Here is a 16,684-nt window from a genome sequence, read left to right as displayed (position 1 = left end):
AGCAATAAATCTACATCAAAATGTTGCATTTTTAATATATTTGATGGTGTGAATGTCAAGGGCATGTTGCACGTCTGTATATGCAACACCTCGTTTGTCATTTTGCACGTATCTTAACACTGTTCTTTGCAGCTGTCAACCTCAGTATGTCAAAGTGTATAGTGTGAGTTGTGCATATGAATGTGCATTTATTTTTCTTCTTCTTATGTTTGTATCCAGTATATTTTAAGTAGGTTAATTGATGACATTAGGTAGAGACATAGTGGACTAAGAATGTCATTGAATGAACAACCTGCTTATTTCTCCATACGACAATAAAGCCTTTGAATGTTGTTTATAATGTTGTTCATTTATAAAGTTGAAGCTTCTACGCTACCTCACATCTCTTCATCTTGTGTATGCACTAATCAGGCTTAGGGAGTAGTATTAATATATAAACAGTTCCACTGATACATATATCATATTTTATCAATAAAAACTGCAAAAAACCCATGACAATCACTATATCCTCATACATATGTTGTACTACAAGCTGCTTACAATTTGAAAAATAATGATTTGAATTAGCTATTTTTTAAGGAAATGTTGATAATGTGTTAATGTTCATTTATAAAGCTCTGCTGTTGAAGCCTCCAAACTGCCTCACTGCTCTTCTCTTATTTAAATCCAGTGAGCACAGAACACAATCCAGTAACTACTTCACCTTACCCCGCCTGTTCACTATTGTTGGTCGAACTGGCTTAAAGCTTCACTTTCAGATATTTCTTAATGATTCTTGTAACTGTTTTTATTAGTTCCTTGTTTATTGCGTACTCGTGTTGTGTCCGTTTGCTGATCGTTTTCTTGTGAATGTTTCTTGTTCTCAGGTCTCTGTTGGAGAAGAGAGCTGAATCTCAAAGACACTGCCAGATCTAATCAAAATAAAACATAAAATAAAAAAATACAAATAACTGAAGACAAGAACATGACATGTATTCCAACAACATCATCAATATTATGTTCCAATTAATTAAAAAGGGAATGTTTACAGTCTGGCTGTTGTTTGACATGTTTGGCCACTACTGAATATGTGAGACAGACTTGCTGTTCCCATGGTGATGAAGATGGCCATGTAGTGTAGTGATCTCAACATGAGCACAATACTATTTTTAACTCACAAATCTTTCATCTATTTATGCGTCTCTCGATAGATTCTTAGCGCACATTGAGTGATGGCCAGCAGTGGTGCAGACATACAATATGCACACATTCACACACAACTGCACTATTCCTTCATCAGTGAAAGGGAAATGTATTGTTGCGGCGATTTGAGACAAACGATGAGACTCTAGTTGGGCAGCTTCGTTGTAAAAAACTCAAGTCCAGAGAGGTGAAATACAACTGTTTTAATTGCAAAAGGATACCGGTTAATACATTGAATGAAGCACTGAAACAAGCCACTGTGACACTGCAAAATACCACTAAAAAGGACATTGTAAATTCCCAAGAAAAAAATGTCATTCATTCAATCAGAAAGGCATACATATGAAAGAGCACAGGAGGGGAGCGTATTTACACCATGATCAAGTGTCCCGTAACTCCACAAAACAAAGCGTGTTGGCCTCCTCATTCAGGATGTTTAAAAATGTTTTACAAACAGCTGTTAACAAAGAACGAGCCTTTGATGTCCCATTTCATTTTCTTTATCAAAAGACAGTAATCTTAAAAAAAAGGCACCACTGTAGGTGATGAATTCACACCATCCATCTTACATGGTGGCGGGCCGGTTAACACAAGACAACCAACATTTCCTGTTAATGTGTTATATGCTGTAATAAGCTGTAGAAAAACCAAACAAGAACATTATTAGCATGTACGGTTATACAGAACCGATGAGAAAAATGACAACAAATGGGAGTATTTGTACAAAATGGTGGGTACAGTGAGGCGTCCCTGCTGTTGGATTAGCTGATATTATTGGCTATTGTTGTGCTGGTGTGACAGCGCTCCCTGCAGGAGAAAGGTGTAAATCACAGCACCGGATAGTTTGGTGATGGTTTGTCTTGTAATGATAACAGCTATTCAAAGCATATCCACAGGGCGGGCACCGGATCACTCATGAGACATAAAAACTTTCAGACTGTCACATTATCACAATGGAATAACTGCATGGAAATTATCAATTTTAGTTCATTTCTTATTATGCTATTATTAGGTATAAAAAGGCCATTCCTACAGAAAATAAGATTGAACTATTCTTGAATCCGAATGCATAGATGTTAATTTAAAAGGAAGCTACATGTGCAACATTTTTCTTTCAAATATATTATAGATATTAATATATAGAAATTAATTGTGGTCACGCATTGTAATGCTGGCAAGTAGACACTGTTACTGTCATGAATAAGTAGCTCCCTGCTTTGTGCTTCAGTGTCGTCCAATTTTAGCGATTCTCAGGCTCAATTCCCTGCAGAAATCTGAGAAAACTCCCTCACGACGCAAGTCGTGACAGTAGAAAAAAGAAGTATGGCCGTAGAAAGTTGCACACAGAGGCTTGAAAAAAGTACTAGTGTTAAGAGCTCACGTGAGCGAGTTAAAACTATAAATAAAAGTCCTAGATGAGTACCCTTGATATAAATTAATAGACTTTATAAAAATTTTAAAACCCACACATAGATTTAGACAACGTTACGTTTTCATCTCCCCTGTATCTGAGAACTATGCTGAGCCATGCAAAATAGGAGAAACCCTACTACTGTTTAGCCCCCTGATAAAAACTCTAATCGCCTCAGATGAGCATGATTTAACCTTATTTTGTGTTAAAAGTAACATGCAGAACTCTCCAGATGTGCTTCCTCCAGATTTTTAAAGAATTTTACAGCTGATATAGTTACATCTTTTCCACTTTCTAAAAATCATACTTTGGCTTTCAGACCTTTATTCATTCATCTTTGAATTTCACACCTTATACGATAAAACGTCACCACTAGTTGTGGCCTAAAAAGGGAATTATTTAGACTTGGTCGATAAAAACTGTAAACTGAATGTGGGTCGAGTTTTCTTTTTAAAAAAACGGCCTAATATTTGTTCCTTTGGTTGTTTTCAAGCAACATTAGGTCCTTCAGCTTTTTACATGCCCAAAGTTTCATCATCATTCATCAGTATCATGCACTGCAGTTTGTGAAAATCTAAAAACACAGAGGGTATACACCATGTATGGCCTACTGTCTATGTAGAGGGTCAGAATAGAGGAATCACCAACATAAAGACTTCACTGAGGGCTCTGTAGGATGCTTTTTCTTACATTTTCTTGTCTCTGATTAGACAATATGAATGCTAATTATTGCCAACGGAAGGATTTTGAAGCCTCCGTGGTGGTTTTATAATCTTTCATATATATGTTCACTTGGGAACATGAATTCTCATTGAGGAGGCGTTTGCTTCAGACCAATAATCCTCTTCAGTCAGGAGCTGCGTCCCACACATCCTCACCCTCTGTGGTGGGACTTCATATTTTGGTTCTTCCTCTACTTTGACCATACCCTGTATCATGTTGAGCGAATGTTAGACGGACGTTGTAGTGACGTTATGGAAGCACAGCAATGGACATTGGGCAGAGATGTCAGGATGGATAGCTATACACAGTATTTACAGCGGGTTAGAAGGACTTTATCTGGCTTAACAGACTTCCTCTGACAAGGACCCATTACCTTTCACACCTTTAACCGTAGAGGGCAGAAGGACAGGAGGACAGAAGAGGAACATCACGAATACAAGTGATACAAAAGTTGAGTCAGCTTTGACTAACACCCCTAAAAAGATCCATTTGCTGCTTGGAATTCTGTGTCTGAAATATTAAGTGCAACCTTTAACAAAATGTTTGAGACCATAGTGAGATTTTTACACCGTGAAACCTGCTGGTCAATGAACTGTGTGCCCTTTTGAGAAATACATAGAAACATATGTGAGCTGATTGTTACAACGAAGTCGAAGCTGATTATTTTTTCAAAAAAAGGTTTGTGTTATTCTCAAGCAGCAAATGGTGTCATAGCCCTGGTGGCTAAGGCCTTCAAAAAAAAAAAAGAGACAAAGAGTGGTTCTCCTAAACAACAGGTGGCACTGTGAGTGAAGGTGGAAAGCAGCAGAGGTATAAAAACTTCTGTGTTTCAGGCCATAAAAGGAGGCAGGCTGCAGGAGGAGAGTCTACATCGATTCGCCCAGAGAATCATCATCATCCAGAGATAAGGGCAAGTAGAGTTCCTGCAGACACAGAGGAGCAAAATCACACAATGATTCATCTGGAGACAAAAAGGGAAAGGAGATACCAGCTGAGGAGAGGGAGAGAGGTCAGGGTACCTTCTGCTTGTTGTTGAGGCCTGGACTGTTTGGGGTGGAGGTGGGGGAATGCTTGGAAATCGGGGTGGAGAGCTGGCTGCTGGAGCCTGTCCCGTTGGCTGAGGGAGGCCACAGAGGAGAGGAGAGGAAAGGAGAGGAGAGGGGAGGAGAGGGGAGGAGAGGGGAGGGAAGGGAAGGGGAGAGGAGGAGTGAAAGAGGAGTGAAAGAGGAGAAAAAGAGGTAAACAGTAGTGTGGATTAGAGAGTGTGTAACCTCTTTTCTTGGCTCTGGAGAAAAGTCATTCCTGAACTGTGGCCTCATTTGGCTCCAGCGTAGAGGGACGCTGTTGGTCCAGGTTTAGGTGGCTGACAAGCTCTCTGCGTTTGTTAGATGACATTTTATTCACCAACTCTGCGTCGTGCCGCGTTGCTAGGATTCCCTCTGTGTGGAACATTGTGTTTATATCTAAGAGCGGTGCGATGTGATGTAGCTGTGTGTGTTAAGTGCTCTAAAAGAGTTTTTTGTCTATAAGAGATGAAAAGGATTCTGAGGACTATGAGCCAGATGGCCGGTGTACATTTGAGCCAACGAGTGTTGAAAACACAACGTGGATAAAGCTTCATTGTTAACCGACTTAATGCCACTGGCTTCATTTAACCACTCAGACACATAAACAAGACTTACAAATGTAGACTTAAACAAGCTGTTTGAACACTTAAATCACAAGTCTTAGTATCCTGGAATCTTAAAATCAGAACATCTAAACATCTGCAACTCTGCCACACATGCTGCACAGAGTTCGGCTGGAGCAGAGGAACCTTTTTTTGTAAAGTGAAGTTTTTACATTTGAGACATTTATCAATCCTTTGTGGGAAAAAAACTCATTCCAGTGTGGCGATGTAAAATTGAAGATCCCTGTGTTTCATTTTGGCTTGGACCATGCCAAACACACTTTGAGTGCATTCAACTCATTGAACCCAGTGCACCCTGATACAAGTTGTTGTTTTAGATGCCAGAGGCTGAAGAAAGTGCTGGTAGCAGCTCTTTAAATTAGACTAGACTGACTTAACATGAGTCTGCAAGTCAAGGCACACGTACCTCTCTAAGAAGCCACCGAATTAGCTGCTAACCAATCAGAGGCAGGAGAATCGTCAGAGACAGACGGCAACATACTTAATAGTACCTTATAGTTTTTCCTGTTCGATTATAATTGCACAGTGAAGAGCTGTAGCTGGGTCCAGTTTAAATAATATAAAAGTGTACACATTTTCTGGCTGCTCCCTGAATCTGTGATACATTATTAGCCGATTAATGGTTAACGACTATATTTAGTATGTTAAGGGAAAGCCACACAAAAGCTTTTCTGTCAGAGGTGGACATTTGCCACAGAAACTGTCCAGACGTGGCTACACGTGACAAAACTGAATATCTATTTTTATTTCACATATTTATCGTGTCTTAACTGGTAGATTTTAAAAAGCACACACACAAAAAAAATTTAAAAAAACAAAGAGGAAAAGGAAAAAAAGAAAAGGAAAGACTTGCATTGTAGTCTCTTTTTTTGACCGATTTGAAAAATGTCAATGGATTTAAGCTGCGCTCAGCTTATACTTTCAGTGCTGTGAGGCAAATTGTTAAATTCCACTGTGGACATTCATGAGTTAACTAAATTAATGACACTTTTTGGTCATATTGTGCAGTCATATTTGTGTATGTAATCCTTCAAATGTTAAAGTGAACCATGCACTAAACAGCTGAATAGAGTTAGCTTTATCTGGTTGCCAGGTGGTATTATTGTTGATGCTGCTGTTGAGAAGACAACATGATTTTTTCATTTTTTTCCTCAGAGTTGCAAATAACAACAACACACGACAAAACATTACTTTATTCAATCATTGAGTCAACAATAGAGATGGATCGCCAGTTAACTATCCTTTTCCCTGGTGACCAGACAAAATTGTGTAGTGATCACGATCCTCTTCGTTTGGTTGTCAAGTTTCCGGTAAATATTTCTGAAATGACTGAAACCTCATCTGCATCATTTACATGTGCTAATCCCAGTTAACACAGGCCAGTCACAACCCCATTATCAGCCTGCTGACCTCTCAGGTATTATAGAGGTGGTTAATGCTCAACAGTTTACTGCCTCCCCAGCATGTTGGCCAACCATCTGCTGCCTTAAAGGCCAGGCATCCCCCATTAGTGATCAATAAAATATTCAAGAGCGCTGAAGGACTGAGGGAACCCGCAGGGCTGGAGACCCCAACGCTCTCCCCCCACCTATGGTGTGAAACATGAACTGTGGACTACCTGCTGCGACAACACCATACCAACTCTGAGCATCAACTGTTTGTTTTTATCCTACAGGGGGTTTAACTCCTCACCTGATCTGTCTTTTCTACTATTGCCGAGACACTGTCACTTACTCACACTTCAAACAGGCTTAAACAGTGAGTAACCAGTGGGAGACTAAATACAGTTTGACAAAATGTACAATCTAACACTCGCATAATTTGTTTTTGTTTTCCAGGGACCAAATTTTATGTAAAAGCTGTCAGAGAAAACAGCTTTTCTTTTGTCATGCCTGCACCAGATCAGATTTCATTGCACCAACTGTTCAGCCAACAAACAGTGAAGCTATATAAACTCAGATAGCTCTGTAACTAAGAGCTATTGCACCGTGTTCCAGTGTTGTTAACATTAAAGATTCAAGCATGAGCAGGCCCCCATGTCTCTATTATGTCCTATTGCCTCCTGGATATTATTAAATGTTAAAATGCCTGATTGTCAAACAAACAGCTAAAAGCTATTTGCACCCTCTTTGTTTACTTTTCATGTTTTATTCATGACTTTTAAAAAAGGAATTTGCATTAGCTACATTATACTAATAATCTCATCAGATTTGGTCTAAAAACAAAAGCCAGGTTCATTATAATAAACAAGGATTTAGTACAATAAACAAAGTCTGGATATTTACTGTCCCTATTCTCAGTATTCACGGGTTTTTATGAGGCGTTGCAGTGAGATTAATGATCTGACGTCATTTGGACCCCCCAGATAGAGCAGTCTTGGGTGCAGCTCTCAAACACCAGCAGACAACACAGAGAGGAACCGGGATTTGAACTCTTCTCTCCCTTTTGTCAAACCAAAAGCAGATTATAGTCAAACATAAAAAGAAATCACTTCAAAAGTGTCTCTGAAATCTGCTCATTGGATGCAGGGTTGTTTGGTAATTTTAACCATGTTCTATCATACACTATTCATCCTAAAAGGGAAAAAAATCCATATTTATGCCCACCATTCCCCTCAGAGTAAGGTCAGAGGTCAAGGTCAGATACAGACCAGCAACACATCAACAGGAGCTGATAACTACATATCACTCTACTGTCATATCTCAAATTGTATTCGAGCTCATGTCTGGTAACAGAAATGGTTTAATTTTCCACCAGCTCTCTCTCTCTCTCTTTTTCTGTTTTCATTTACAGAACAAGGTGAGGTCAGTTTCTGCTCTACTTTAAACAGGAAGCTTTACAGTGGAGATGATGAGATAATAACAATAATATTAATGGGCTCACTCGACTCGGCAGGAGACTTGCTGCGCTTGATCGGACCGGGACTCTTTGCACCACGCTGAGCTTTGGCTCCCTTCATCACCCTGCACTCTGTGGAAAGAAGCACAAAGACAACATCACTTTTTCCAAACGTAATGAGTCAGCTGCACGTGCTCATGCTCTGTCCAAAATATGAGTTCATCAGAATGTCTAGGATCAATGTAAAATAAGTAGGCAATGCTCGACCTAGATGAACCACATTTAGATAACACTGGGGGTTATAGATAAAATATGTTGGTTTATTTGTTGTAAATTAGGATTAATGCATTTTTCAAAAAGCAATTCTGACTCTGGTGTCATCCTGATCATGTAAAATGGGTAAATGTTTGGGAAAACTTAGATGCATACTGTCTGAATGACTGCATGTTGACTTGACATACTGACTGATTGAAATTAAATGTAATGCAAGTAGACATATGCTCTGGGTCCTTATCACAGCCTCAATGCCCAAGAACATGTGGGATTTTAGAAAAACAGCACGGCAGTCGCTGTGACCCCGAGCTGACAGGATGTTCATTTGAAGTTCTTATATTAATGTCTTTGATTGGAAACCGTTCAGCGCCATTTATTCCTTTTTTGCTTGCCTCATTAATGAGATTAATAAGGCTATACTAACGTTACAAAACATGTTGATTGCTGGAGAGTTATAAGCACTTTAAAAGGTGCAATATGTAAGAATTTTAGTTCAGCAGCAGCAGTTAGCGGATAATCTAGAGATATTTCTTTAGAGTATGAATTAGACAGGTAGCCAATTCTTACATATTGCACCTTTTAAACTTGTTAACAGTTTATAGACTGCTTATAAACATTAATAAAACGTTGTGAGTGTCTTATAGTTGTTTATAATATCATTACTAACACATTTATTGAGTTTAACTAACTCACTTGTTACATCATTGCTAAACCAATGATAACACAAGATAACATACTTTATTTAGCATTTATCAGCAGTTAACTATGCTTTTTGGCAGCTATCAGATCCAGAGTATTATTTACTATTAAAGCGGGTGTAGACAGCTATTTAAAGTGTTAAATAGCTCTATATTCCAATAGTAATAAGTGTTTGGTCAGTAACCGATGTCTCTCCTCTCCCCCCTCATGCAGCAACAGAGAAAAGACATTTTCTGGTATCCCTGCCCACTTTATCCAATCAGGACAGAGAACTCCAGAAAGAGGTGTACACGCAGAGTGCGGGATCGTCCTGTTTGCTCCTACATCTGGCAGTTACCGCGGTGTGTTCATGTGGTGATGTAGGGGCGAGGGCGGGGATTGACAGGACATTAGCTAAAATGACAACAACGCTTACAGCAGCTTGAAGCATCTTACGCAGATTTATAAAAGGGCCTTATTACCTTCACAGTCTCGACCAATACTCATCCCCGACTGTAACAGCTTGATCTTTAGATTCCTGGGTTTACTGGCTATCATTCAAGAGTGATATATGTTGTTTGTGAGTTCATGTAGATGCATAGCAGTGAGCGTTTATATAAATCATATAGAAACGTAAGTCGTATATTCTGGGTCACTGTATTAATCAGAGTAGACAGACTCCAGACATTGCTACCCCTCCCTCTGCATCTTCCCCTCTGTTTGTACTGTCAGGCTCTCTCTTCCCTCCCCCCCCTCCCCTCTTCCACTTTTGATGCTAATTATACTATCTGTCCTCCCTCCGTCTCCTGGGATCGCACCATGTCTGTCTTCTCTCTCTTAACCTTCACACACTACTGGATACACTCCTGTACTATTGTTTGCTAGGTGTGCCACCATGCCTTTGACAATGCCTCAGACTGGCAGCTTGTCGAGTCTACTCAGTGCTCTAGAAATAGCCCCCTCGAGTGTATCTACGCAGATTCCCTCTGAGCTTCGACTGATGGTGTTGCTGCATAAGCAGAGCTGCAGGTACACATGTGCACACGTCCGTCTTGCGTTTGACACAAGGACTGTGAAAAATAACCACAACGGATTTAAATCTGTTTTAGTTTTTCTGCCAAACAAAGCTTAAAAGCAAAGAAGAAAAACACATTCAAGTTCATTTCTGGTATAGACAACACTATAGATGGAACATTTTATGGCGTGTCTGTCTCTGTTTTTTGCGGATACAGAATATTAACTCCTTGAAAACATCAGGATTTCATTATAAAATCAGCCAGAGTGATCTGTGCGCTGCTGTAATGTCCATGTGATGCATCACAGACAGCTCTCTCTCCTACTCCACCGAGGCCGACTCAGTGATGTCTGGATGCTCGAGACTCTCATTTTATTTAGTATTGCCCCAGAGGTTATTATAGACTGAATGAAACAATTTAGCTTTGGTTCCATGGGGGGAGTATGCTGAAAGGAAAAGGACCCAGAACATTATAAATGAACCGGAATCTCCATCCGACCAAGATCCGACAAGGAACATGGGGGAGGAAAGAGAAGGGATGAAGGGAACATAATGACAAATCAGTCCTGTATCAGCGCTGCGTTCAGATCAAAAGACATTTATACGATACTGAATGTTTCGAGGAGGGGACATCCGATGGAAGTGGGTTGTTATAAATAGGGTTTTCAGGTCTGCGGGGAGCAGAGAGACTCTGTTAGAGGATCGTTTTTACATTTTCTCTCCTCCACTCCTCAGCAGTATCAGCAGCAACAGATCAGCTGGCCTAAACCTGTCACCGGACAGATTAATGGCTCTTCTTCTTCTCTACCTTTTTCTATCCCTGCTGCCGGCTGCAGATAACAGACTTCTCTCTTTGACTCCCTTTCTTTCCAGGCCTCCTTCTCACACACATAATTTCTCTTCACGCTATAAACAAGCGCACAGCTTCGTATGTGAGAATAACATCTTTTGCAGAAGATATCCAGTAAATTAACCAACACCACAGGAATAACTCCCAGCTCTCACTCCATGCAGACATTTTCAGTTTAGGTGCTCAAATACAATTGGATAACAGGGGCAGTATAAGAGGGACTTGTTCTCTTAAATTGAATGTTAAGGATCTTGCTAAATTGCTCAAGTTTCCTTCTTCAATTATCTTATTGAAATTATGTTTACTAGATGAATGGGATGGGATTTAAGACCAAGGAAGAGTCCAGAATATGAGCAAAACTCAGCCTCTGCAGTAATTTCAATCTCATGACACATAGAACAATAACATTAAAACATAAATTGCACTCGCTGCACTGTGCAGTTTACACTTAGTGACTCAGTGAAAGCATGAGCCCAATTATGTGCAAAACAAATTCCACTGGACGGCCTCCACTCACTGCTGTCGGCCAGTTTAACAGACGTATTTAAATCAAAATGCAGACATAAACAGTGCAAAAGCCCTGTCCTGTGTCTCACTGTATATGGATACATTTCAGATGTTACAAATGTCTAGAGACCTTTTATGCTTTTATGGGTTTTTTTACTTTCCTTCAGTGTTTTATATAGGTTCTTATGCATGTCAAAGGTCTTGAAAGTTAAAAAGGGCAAAGCCCACACTAACAGAAGCTCCTCTCTCCCACAGAAAACACTGCTCCTGAAACGCCTCGTCAGTAGTCCCGCATTTAATTCAGTTACTTCGTGACATCACACATTTGCATAATTTATGTCTAACAGCTAGTTTGGTGCGTAAATATTGATTTAGCACAGCTGCTCTGTAGTTGTTAGTGGTGCAAGCTCAGGCGTGTGTGAGCTGACCAATCAGAGCAGACATATTCAGGAGTTAAAAGATAAACAGACACTGGACAGTATGAGAAAACTGATGTGTTTTTTCAACATTAAAGCACGTAAACCTATTCTAGTAGTAACCCAAAATAAAATCCTGTATCTCATTTTGTCATCTTTAGGTTGATGTTGCTACATGATTATTACAAAGCCTGTACTGTACCATGGCTTTGCAGTAATACTGCATAAGCTGAACTGTTTCACCATCATGTCTGACATATTATGTAGCCTATATATGGCTAGTGGCCTATACTTGATGTAAAACACAGGCTACTACTGTCGCACTCACCATTATCATCCAGAGAGAAGTCGTCCTGGGCATAGCGGAATTTCTCAGGTCCACATGCAATGAAGACATCGTCTTCACCGAAGAAATCCTGGAGGCAGGTAACCTGGGAAACAAGAAGACAGAAAACTTGAGACCCTAAAACAGCTGGTATAAATGAATCAGCTGGTATCATAGCCAGACCAAGAGTCTGCAGACACGGCAGCCGCTCTGTGAGGCTGTATTTAGTAGCAGTGCCTTGAGCTTAATGCTAACATCAGCATGCTAACATGCTCAGATTGACTATGGAAGCATATTGATGCTAGGCAAGTAAGTTTGTCATATTCATTATCTTATTTTTGTTTTTTAGCATGCTATCATTTGCTAATTAGCAATTAATACAGCAGAGGCTAGTGGTAATGTAATTAGTTTTGCAAGCATTTAGTCAAGAACCAAGTACTGGACAGATTCAAGTTTTGCTAGAAGAAAGTTGGGGATTACCAAAGTTATTACAATTCATCCTGATGGGAACATGAATGCAAGTGCCACATTTAATGGCAATCTAATCAACAGTTGTTGCGATATTTCACTAAGAAAACACAGATGTGAACCTGCTGGAGGAAAAGTCATTGGGATTCATCCTCTGTGAACCATGAATGAAAAAAATGTATGGCAATGCATCCAATAGCCGCTGATCTGGAGATTCTTTAGGTGAACTTGTTTAGCATGTGGGAAGGTGAGCTTTGGAGTTAAAATGACTAAATCTCTGCAAAATAAAAAGGTAAGAGCTAGGGTTACCAACTTGTCATTTTCAGTGTGTATGTTGCTAGCCCAAAGGGTCCTTGCTGTTTCCGGTAGCAACAGGAATTTTGAAAACAGTAACACAGAGATGGAGGAAGGGAGGAGAACACGGCCTGAAACAGACACCCTATGGGTGGCTTATATGGACAGTCTGCATCCGCTGAGTCAGACTAGTAACAAAGTGTTGAACTGACTGACAGATCCACGTCGTCACCAAGGAGACACGCTGCCAGCATGGTAAAGATGTCTCGTTTCGAATGCTCATCAATGCCTTTACTGCTCCTCATGTGAGAGCTACAGAACCCAAGACTATACAACTGCAAAGAGGATTATCTGCTCAGATTCATCTGATTATATCTGTGTTATTATTCATAATTTAATAACGTGCATACAGGCATTTCCAGGATGATGAAGCATTGCCAATAGCTGTGCGGAAGAAGCACCGTGGATGATGTGCTGACAGATTTGATGACAGAAATAAAGAGGTTACATTTTGATTACACTGTAAAAAACGAAAAAGGATGAACTGTGTAAACACACAGCCTAATGTGGATGAATTCTGAGTAAAAGGAAGGTCTTTATGTCTGCCAGCCAAAGGATTTAGTTGGCTTCAGATAGTAGTAGGCCGCCTTTGTGCTTTACTTGTCATGTTAACATGCCTTTAGCTACAGTAGGCGCATGTAACAAAACACACACACACAAAGGCACAAAAAAGCCCAATCAGAGAGTATAATGTTACACCTTTGCTGTAATGTTTAAGTGATTCAACTTCCTTCCCCAGGGACTTTTCACTCTATAGCAGCTGTTGACACAATATGTCCTGAGTGGACAGATGTCTTTGGGCCACACCTTCTCCTCTGCTCTCCATTATACAGGCCCTGTAACCAGCTCAGGCACGCCTATTAAAGCCATTCATGCTAAAAGCTGTGCTTCCCCTTGTTGTTTTTTTTTTCTTGGTGCGGATGAGATTTGTGACAAAGCATCTCAGCCTCATTTCCAGTTTGCCTTTCAACACCAGCTGAAATTAGTTTTTTTCTCACTTGAATTACTGGATCAAAACAAATCAACTGATGCTGCAGAAGATTCATTCACTGTCCTATTTACCAGGCTACTTTCGGGGTTAATTTTCTATAAACACAAGACAATCACTGACTCAAGACTCTCTGCTGGTCACTCTGAGAGGTCCATGGTTTAAAAGATTACCACGTGTTGGGATGATGCCAGGAGAGCCAAGATGCATCATGGTTTCCTTTGTGCTACACATCCAAACTATGAGCTGCAGATAAATTTGGGACCACCCCACCCCAGCAGCTGCCATCTTGATTCTCTGTCCAGCTCGACAAGCTAAAAGTGTGGGGTGGTGACTCGCTGGCGAGGCATCCAACAGCTGTACCCTCTCTGTGTCCCACAAGATTCCCTGGATACAGGCAGATCCCGGCTGGGGTACGGAGATGGCGCTTTGACTCCAGGGATCAAAATCTAATTGGTTTTCCAGCCAGGGCTAATTCACAGGCAGCAAATTTGGGTTTCCTTCTGTGTCCATTATCAAGAGACTTTCATTAGGTTAAACTGTTGTGTGGCAACGAGGGCACCTGACAGTTAATCATAAGATGGAAGCATTAAGAGCACTCTTTTTCCCCCTACGGCCTACGGTGGAGGAGAGGAGATGGAAATGGGCTGGAATGGGGCGGAAGGGAAGCGGCTAGCCCATGTTTTAATAGCTTTAAAAACAGAGCTGATTAAAGGGATAAAGCGTTTATCCAACAGACTGCTACCTTAATCTCTCTTAGCAGAATCTCCACTTGAAATGAAGACTCCGTCTCTCTGCATGTCTCTGACTGTATGTCTTTGACACGCAGCACTACTTTATCTGTCCACTCACAGACCTGAGAGGAGATTCAACATAAATATCTGAAAATGAAGATGTTCGACACAATAACATCACAATCTATTTAAATTGAAAACACGATCCACAATATTCCTATGTGCCAAAAGCTACACATATATACACGTTTCTACCTGACAAACAGCATGCTGTGAGATAACCTGGGCTTAACCCCGTGTATCAGAGAGCACCCATCCTTCTTAAGGGTCCCCAGCAAAAACACCGAATCCTTTTAAGCAGTCACACTAATCCTATTCTCTACAGGGAACACTTAAGATCCACATTATCTGTCCAGTTACAGTGCCGCTCCTTGACCTGCGCGTCGTTAAGCTCGCAAATAATTAATGTACATTTTGTATCAAATGTCCCGCAGACACTTCAGCAGTCACCAAAAGCTGGCCTGCATGTGTGCAACTTTCTGAGCAAGTCAATTAAAAGTTTCTGTTACTTTGTTCTGTTTATTTTGATCTGACATCTGTTGACAGTTGATAGAAAGCTGCTCTGCTTCACATGCGATCAGATCAATTGTAAAATGTCAGAGTCCCTTTGAAACGCGGCTGCAGTGAGGAAAGGGCAGGCCAGCTTGGGAACATTTGGATGTGGGTTAAGAAGCATCCTTCCTCTCTCACTTTGAAAAGGTCAGTTGCCTACGTCGACCAGCTCCACCTGGCAGCAGAATCCAGGAGAACAACAACGTGACATTCAACTTAAAGATGATCAAATGCTCTGTCATGTTGCATATTTACATATTTCACATGCGATGCACACATCAGAGTCTATATCTATATGTCTATGTGTGTGTTTATTGGAGGCAGGCGGGTGGGGTTTTCTAAAGAACTGGCTCCTTCCAGACTCCAGGTGCCCACCACCCTCTGTCCCACCAAGCCCATCCCTAATCTCTGCCTCACCAGCTGTCAGGACCACATGACCCCCCAAAAACCACCAACACCACCAGCAGCTACGCAGGGATCCACCAACTACAACAACTGAATTATTCAGAGTTTCCTTAGCCCAACTCCGGCCAACGGTAGGTAGGTCATGGTAGCCGAGTGGTAAATATAGAAGCTGAACTTCCTAGCTCGAGTGATTGAGTGATTATAATCTGGGCCGAGCAGTGCCTCAAAGTTTTCTGTCTATGATCTGAAGGCAATCCTTGATAAAGTGCAACTCAAACTGTTTTTTTAAACCAACCAGTGCCCACCTATTACACAATCTGGTCTGCAAAACAACATTCAGTATCTCAGGTCAATAGTTCCTCGCCTCAGCTTTTGTGTGAAGCAGCAGGAAACATCTCCAAACAAAGCCCACACATCCTTTGTCTTCTACAAGCAGCTGCTTGTCTTGACTTCAGCTCATCCTTTCAGCAGCACAGTTCGAGCGACTGATGATTCTCCTGGTCCCACTATCCGTCTCATCTCTGTGCACAGCCATGTTAATTGATCTTTGTGCGGAAGTAAAGCTGTTCAATGTGGCATTATAACATTCTGACTCTGTGTCGTGACCTGGGTGGCTCATCTAATCAGTACTTGCCTGACACAGTGAAGGCTTACCAGGCGATAATGAGTCAGCAAATGGCCAGTCAGTAGAATCCAATATAACTGATAACAGTAATCTGCTGTGCTCGGAGAGATACCAGAGAGGAGTAATCTCTGATCAGTTTATGAGCGTTCTCTTCTGCCGTCATAAAAATAATAACGCCAGGGGAATTATTCCTAGAAGAAACTCATTTTAATTTATTTCTGAATTTATTAATACAACTTTAATAATTAATTTTGATAGGTAGATATCCCTCACCCATGTTTAACATTCAGAGGATACTCAACTAAAATCATGCAGGAAAGAGAAATGTACAAATAATGTAAAATAATCTGGATCAAAGTTGAAAAAAGAAGATAATAAATAAAGAATAAATAGATATAACTAATACATTAATAAATGATAAGGGCCCAGACCAGGACACTGTCATTTTAAAATGTGCAAAAATAAAACCTCTATTAAATATAAATGATCCAGACCGTTCTAAGTCAGCAGAAACCATGAATGACACACAGCATTTAGAATGACGATCTTATATAGACTGATATTTCTCCACATCTCTTGTTTACATACTT

At 40.6% G+C, this 16,684-nt stretch overlaps 1 protein-coding gene across 1 annotated transcript in view; it reads right to left on the bottom strand.

Moving 5' to 3' along the window:
- Positions 1-1,370: 1,370 nt before the first annotated feature.
- LOC141007357 (neuronal migration protein doublecortin-like) overlaps positions 1,371-16,684 on the bottom strand; it is a 29,858-nt gene continuing 14,544 nt past the window's right edge. Inside the window, exons 4-7 of the mRNA XM_073479715.1 lie at positions 11,912-12,014; positions 7,890-7,976; positions 4,336-4,433; positions 1,371-4,239 (exon numbers count right to left, since the gene is read on the bottom strand). Of these exons, the coding sequence (XP_073335816.1) occupies positions 4,183-4,239; positions 4,336-4,433; positions 7,890-7,976; positions 11,912-12,014 (345 nt within the window). The 3' untranslated portion in view covers positions 1,371-4,182. The remainder of the gene's footprint in view (positions 4,240-4,335; positions 4,434-7,889; positions 7,977-11,911; positions 12,015-16,684) is intronic.

The sequence above is a fragment of the Pagrus major genome, chromosome 13 (assembly GCF_040436345.1).
Source record: "Pagrus major chromosome 13, Pma_NU_1.0".
In the NCBI taxonomy this organism is placed as follows: domain Eukaryota; kingdom Metazoa; phylum Chordata; class Actinopteri; order Spariformes; family Sparidae; genus Pagrus; species Pagrus major.
The sequence above is the reverse complement of the archived record's forward strand: the minus strand, read 5'-3'. Positions and strand labels throughout refer to the sequence as shown.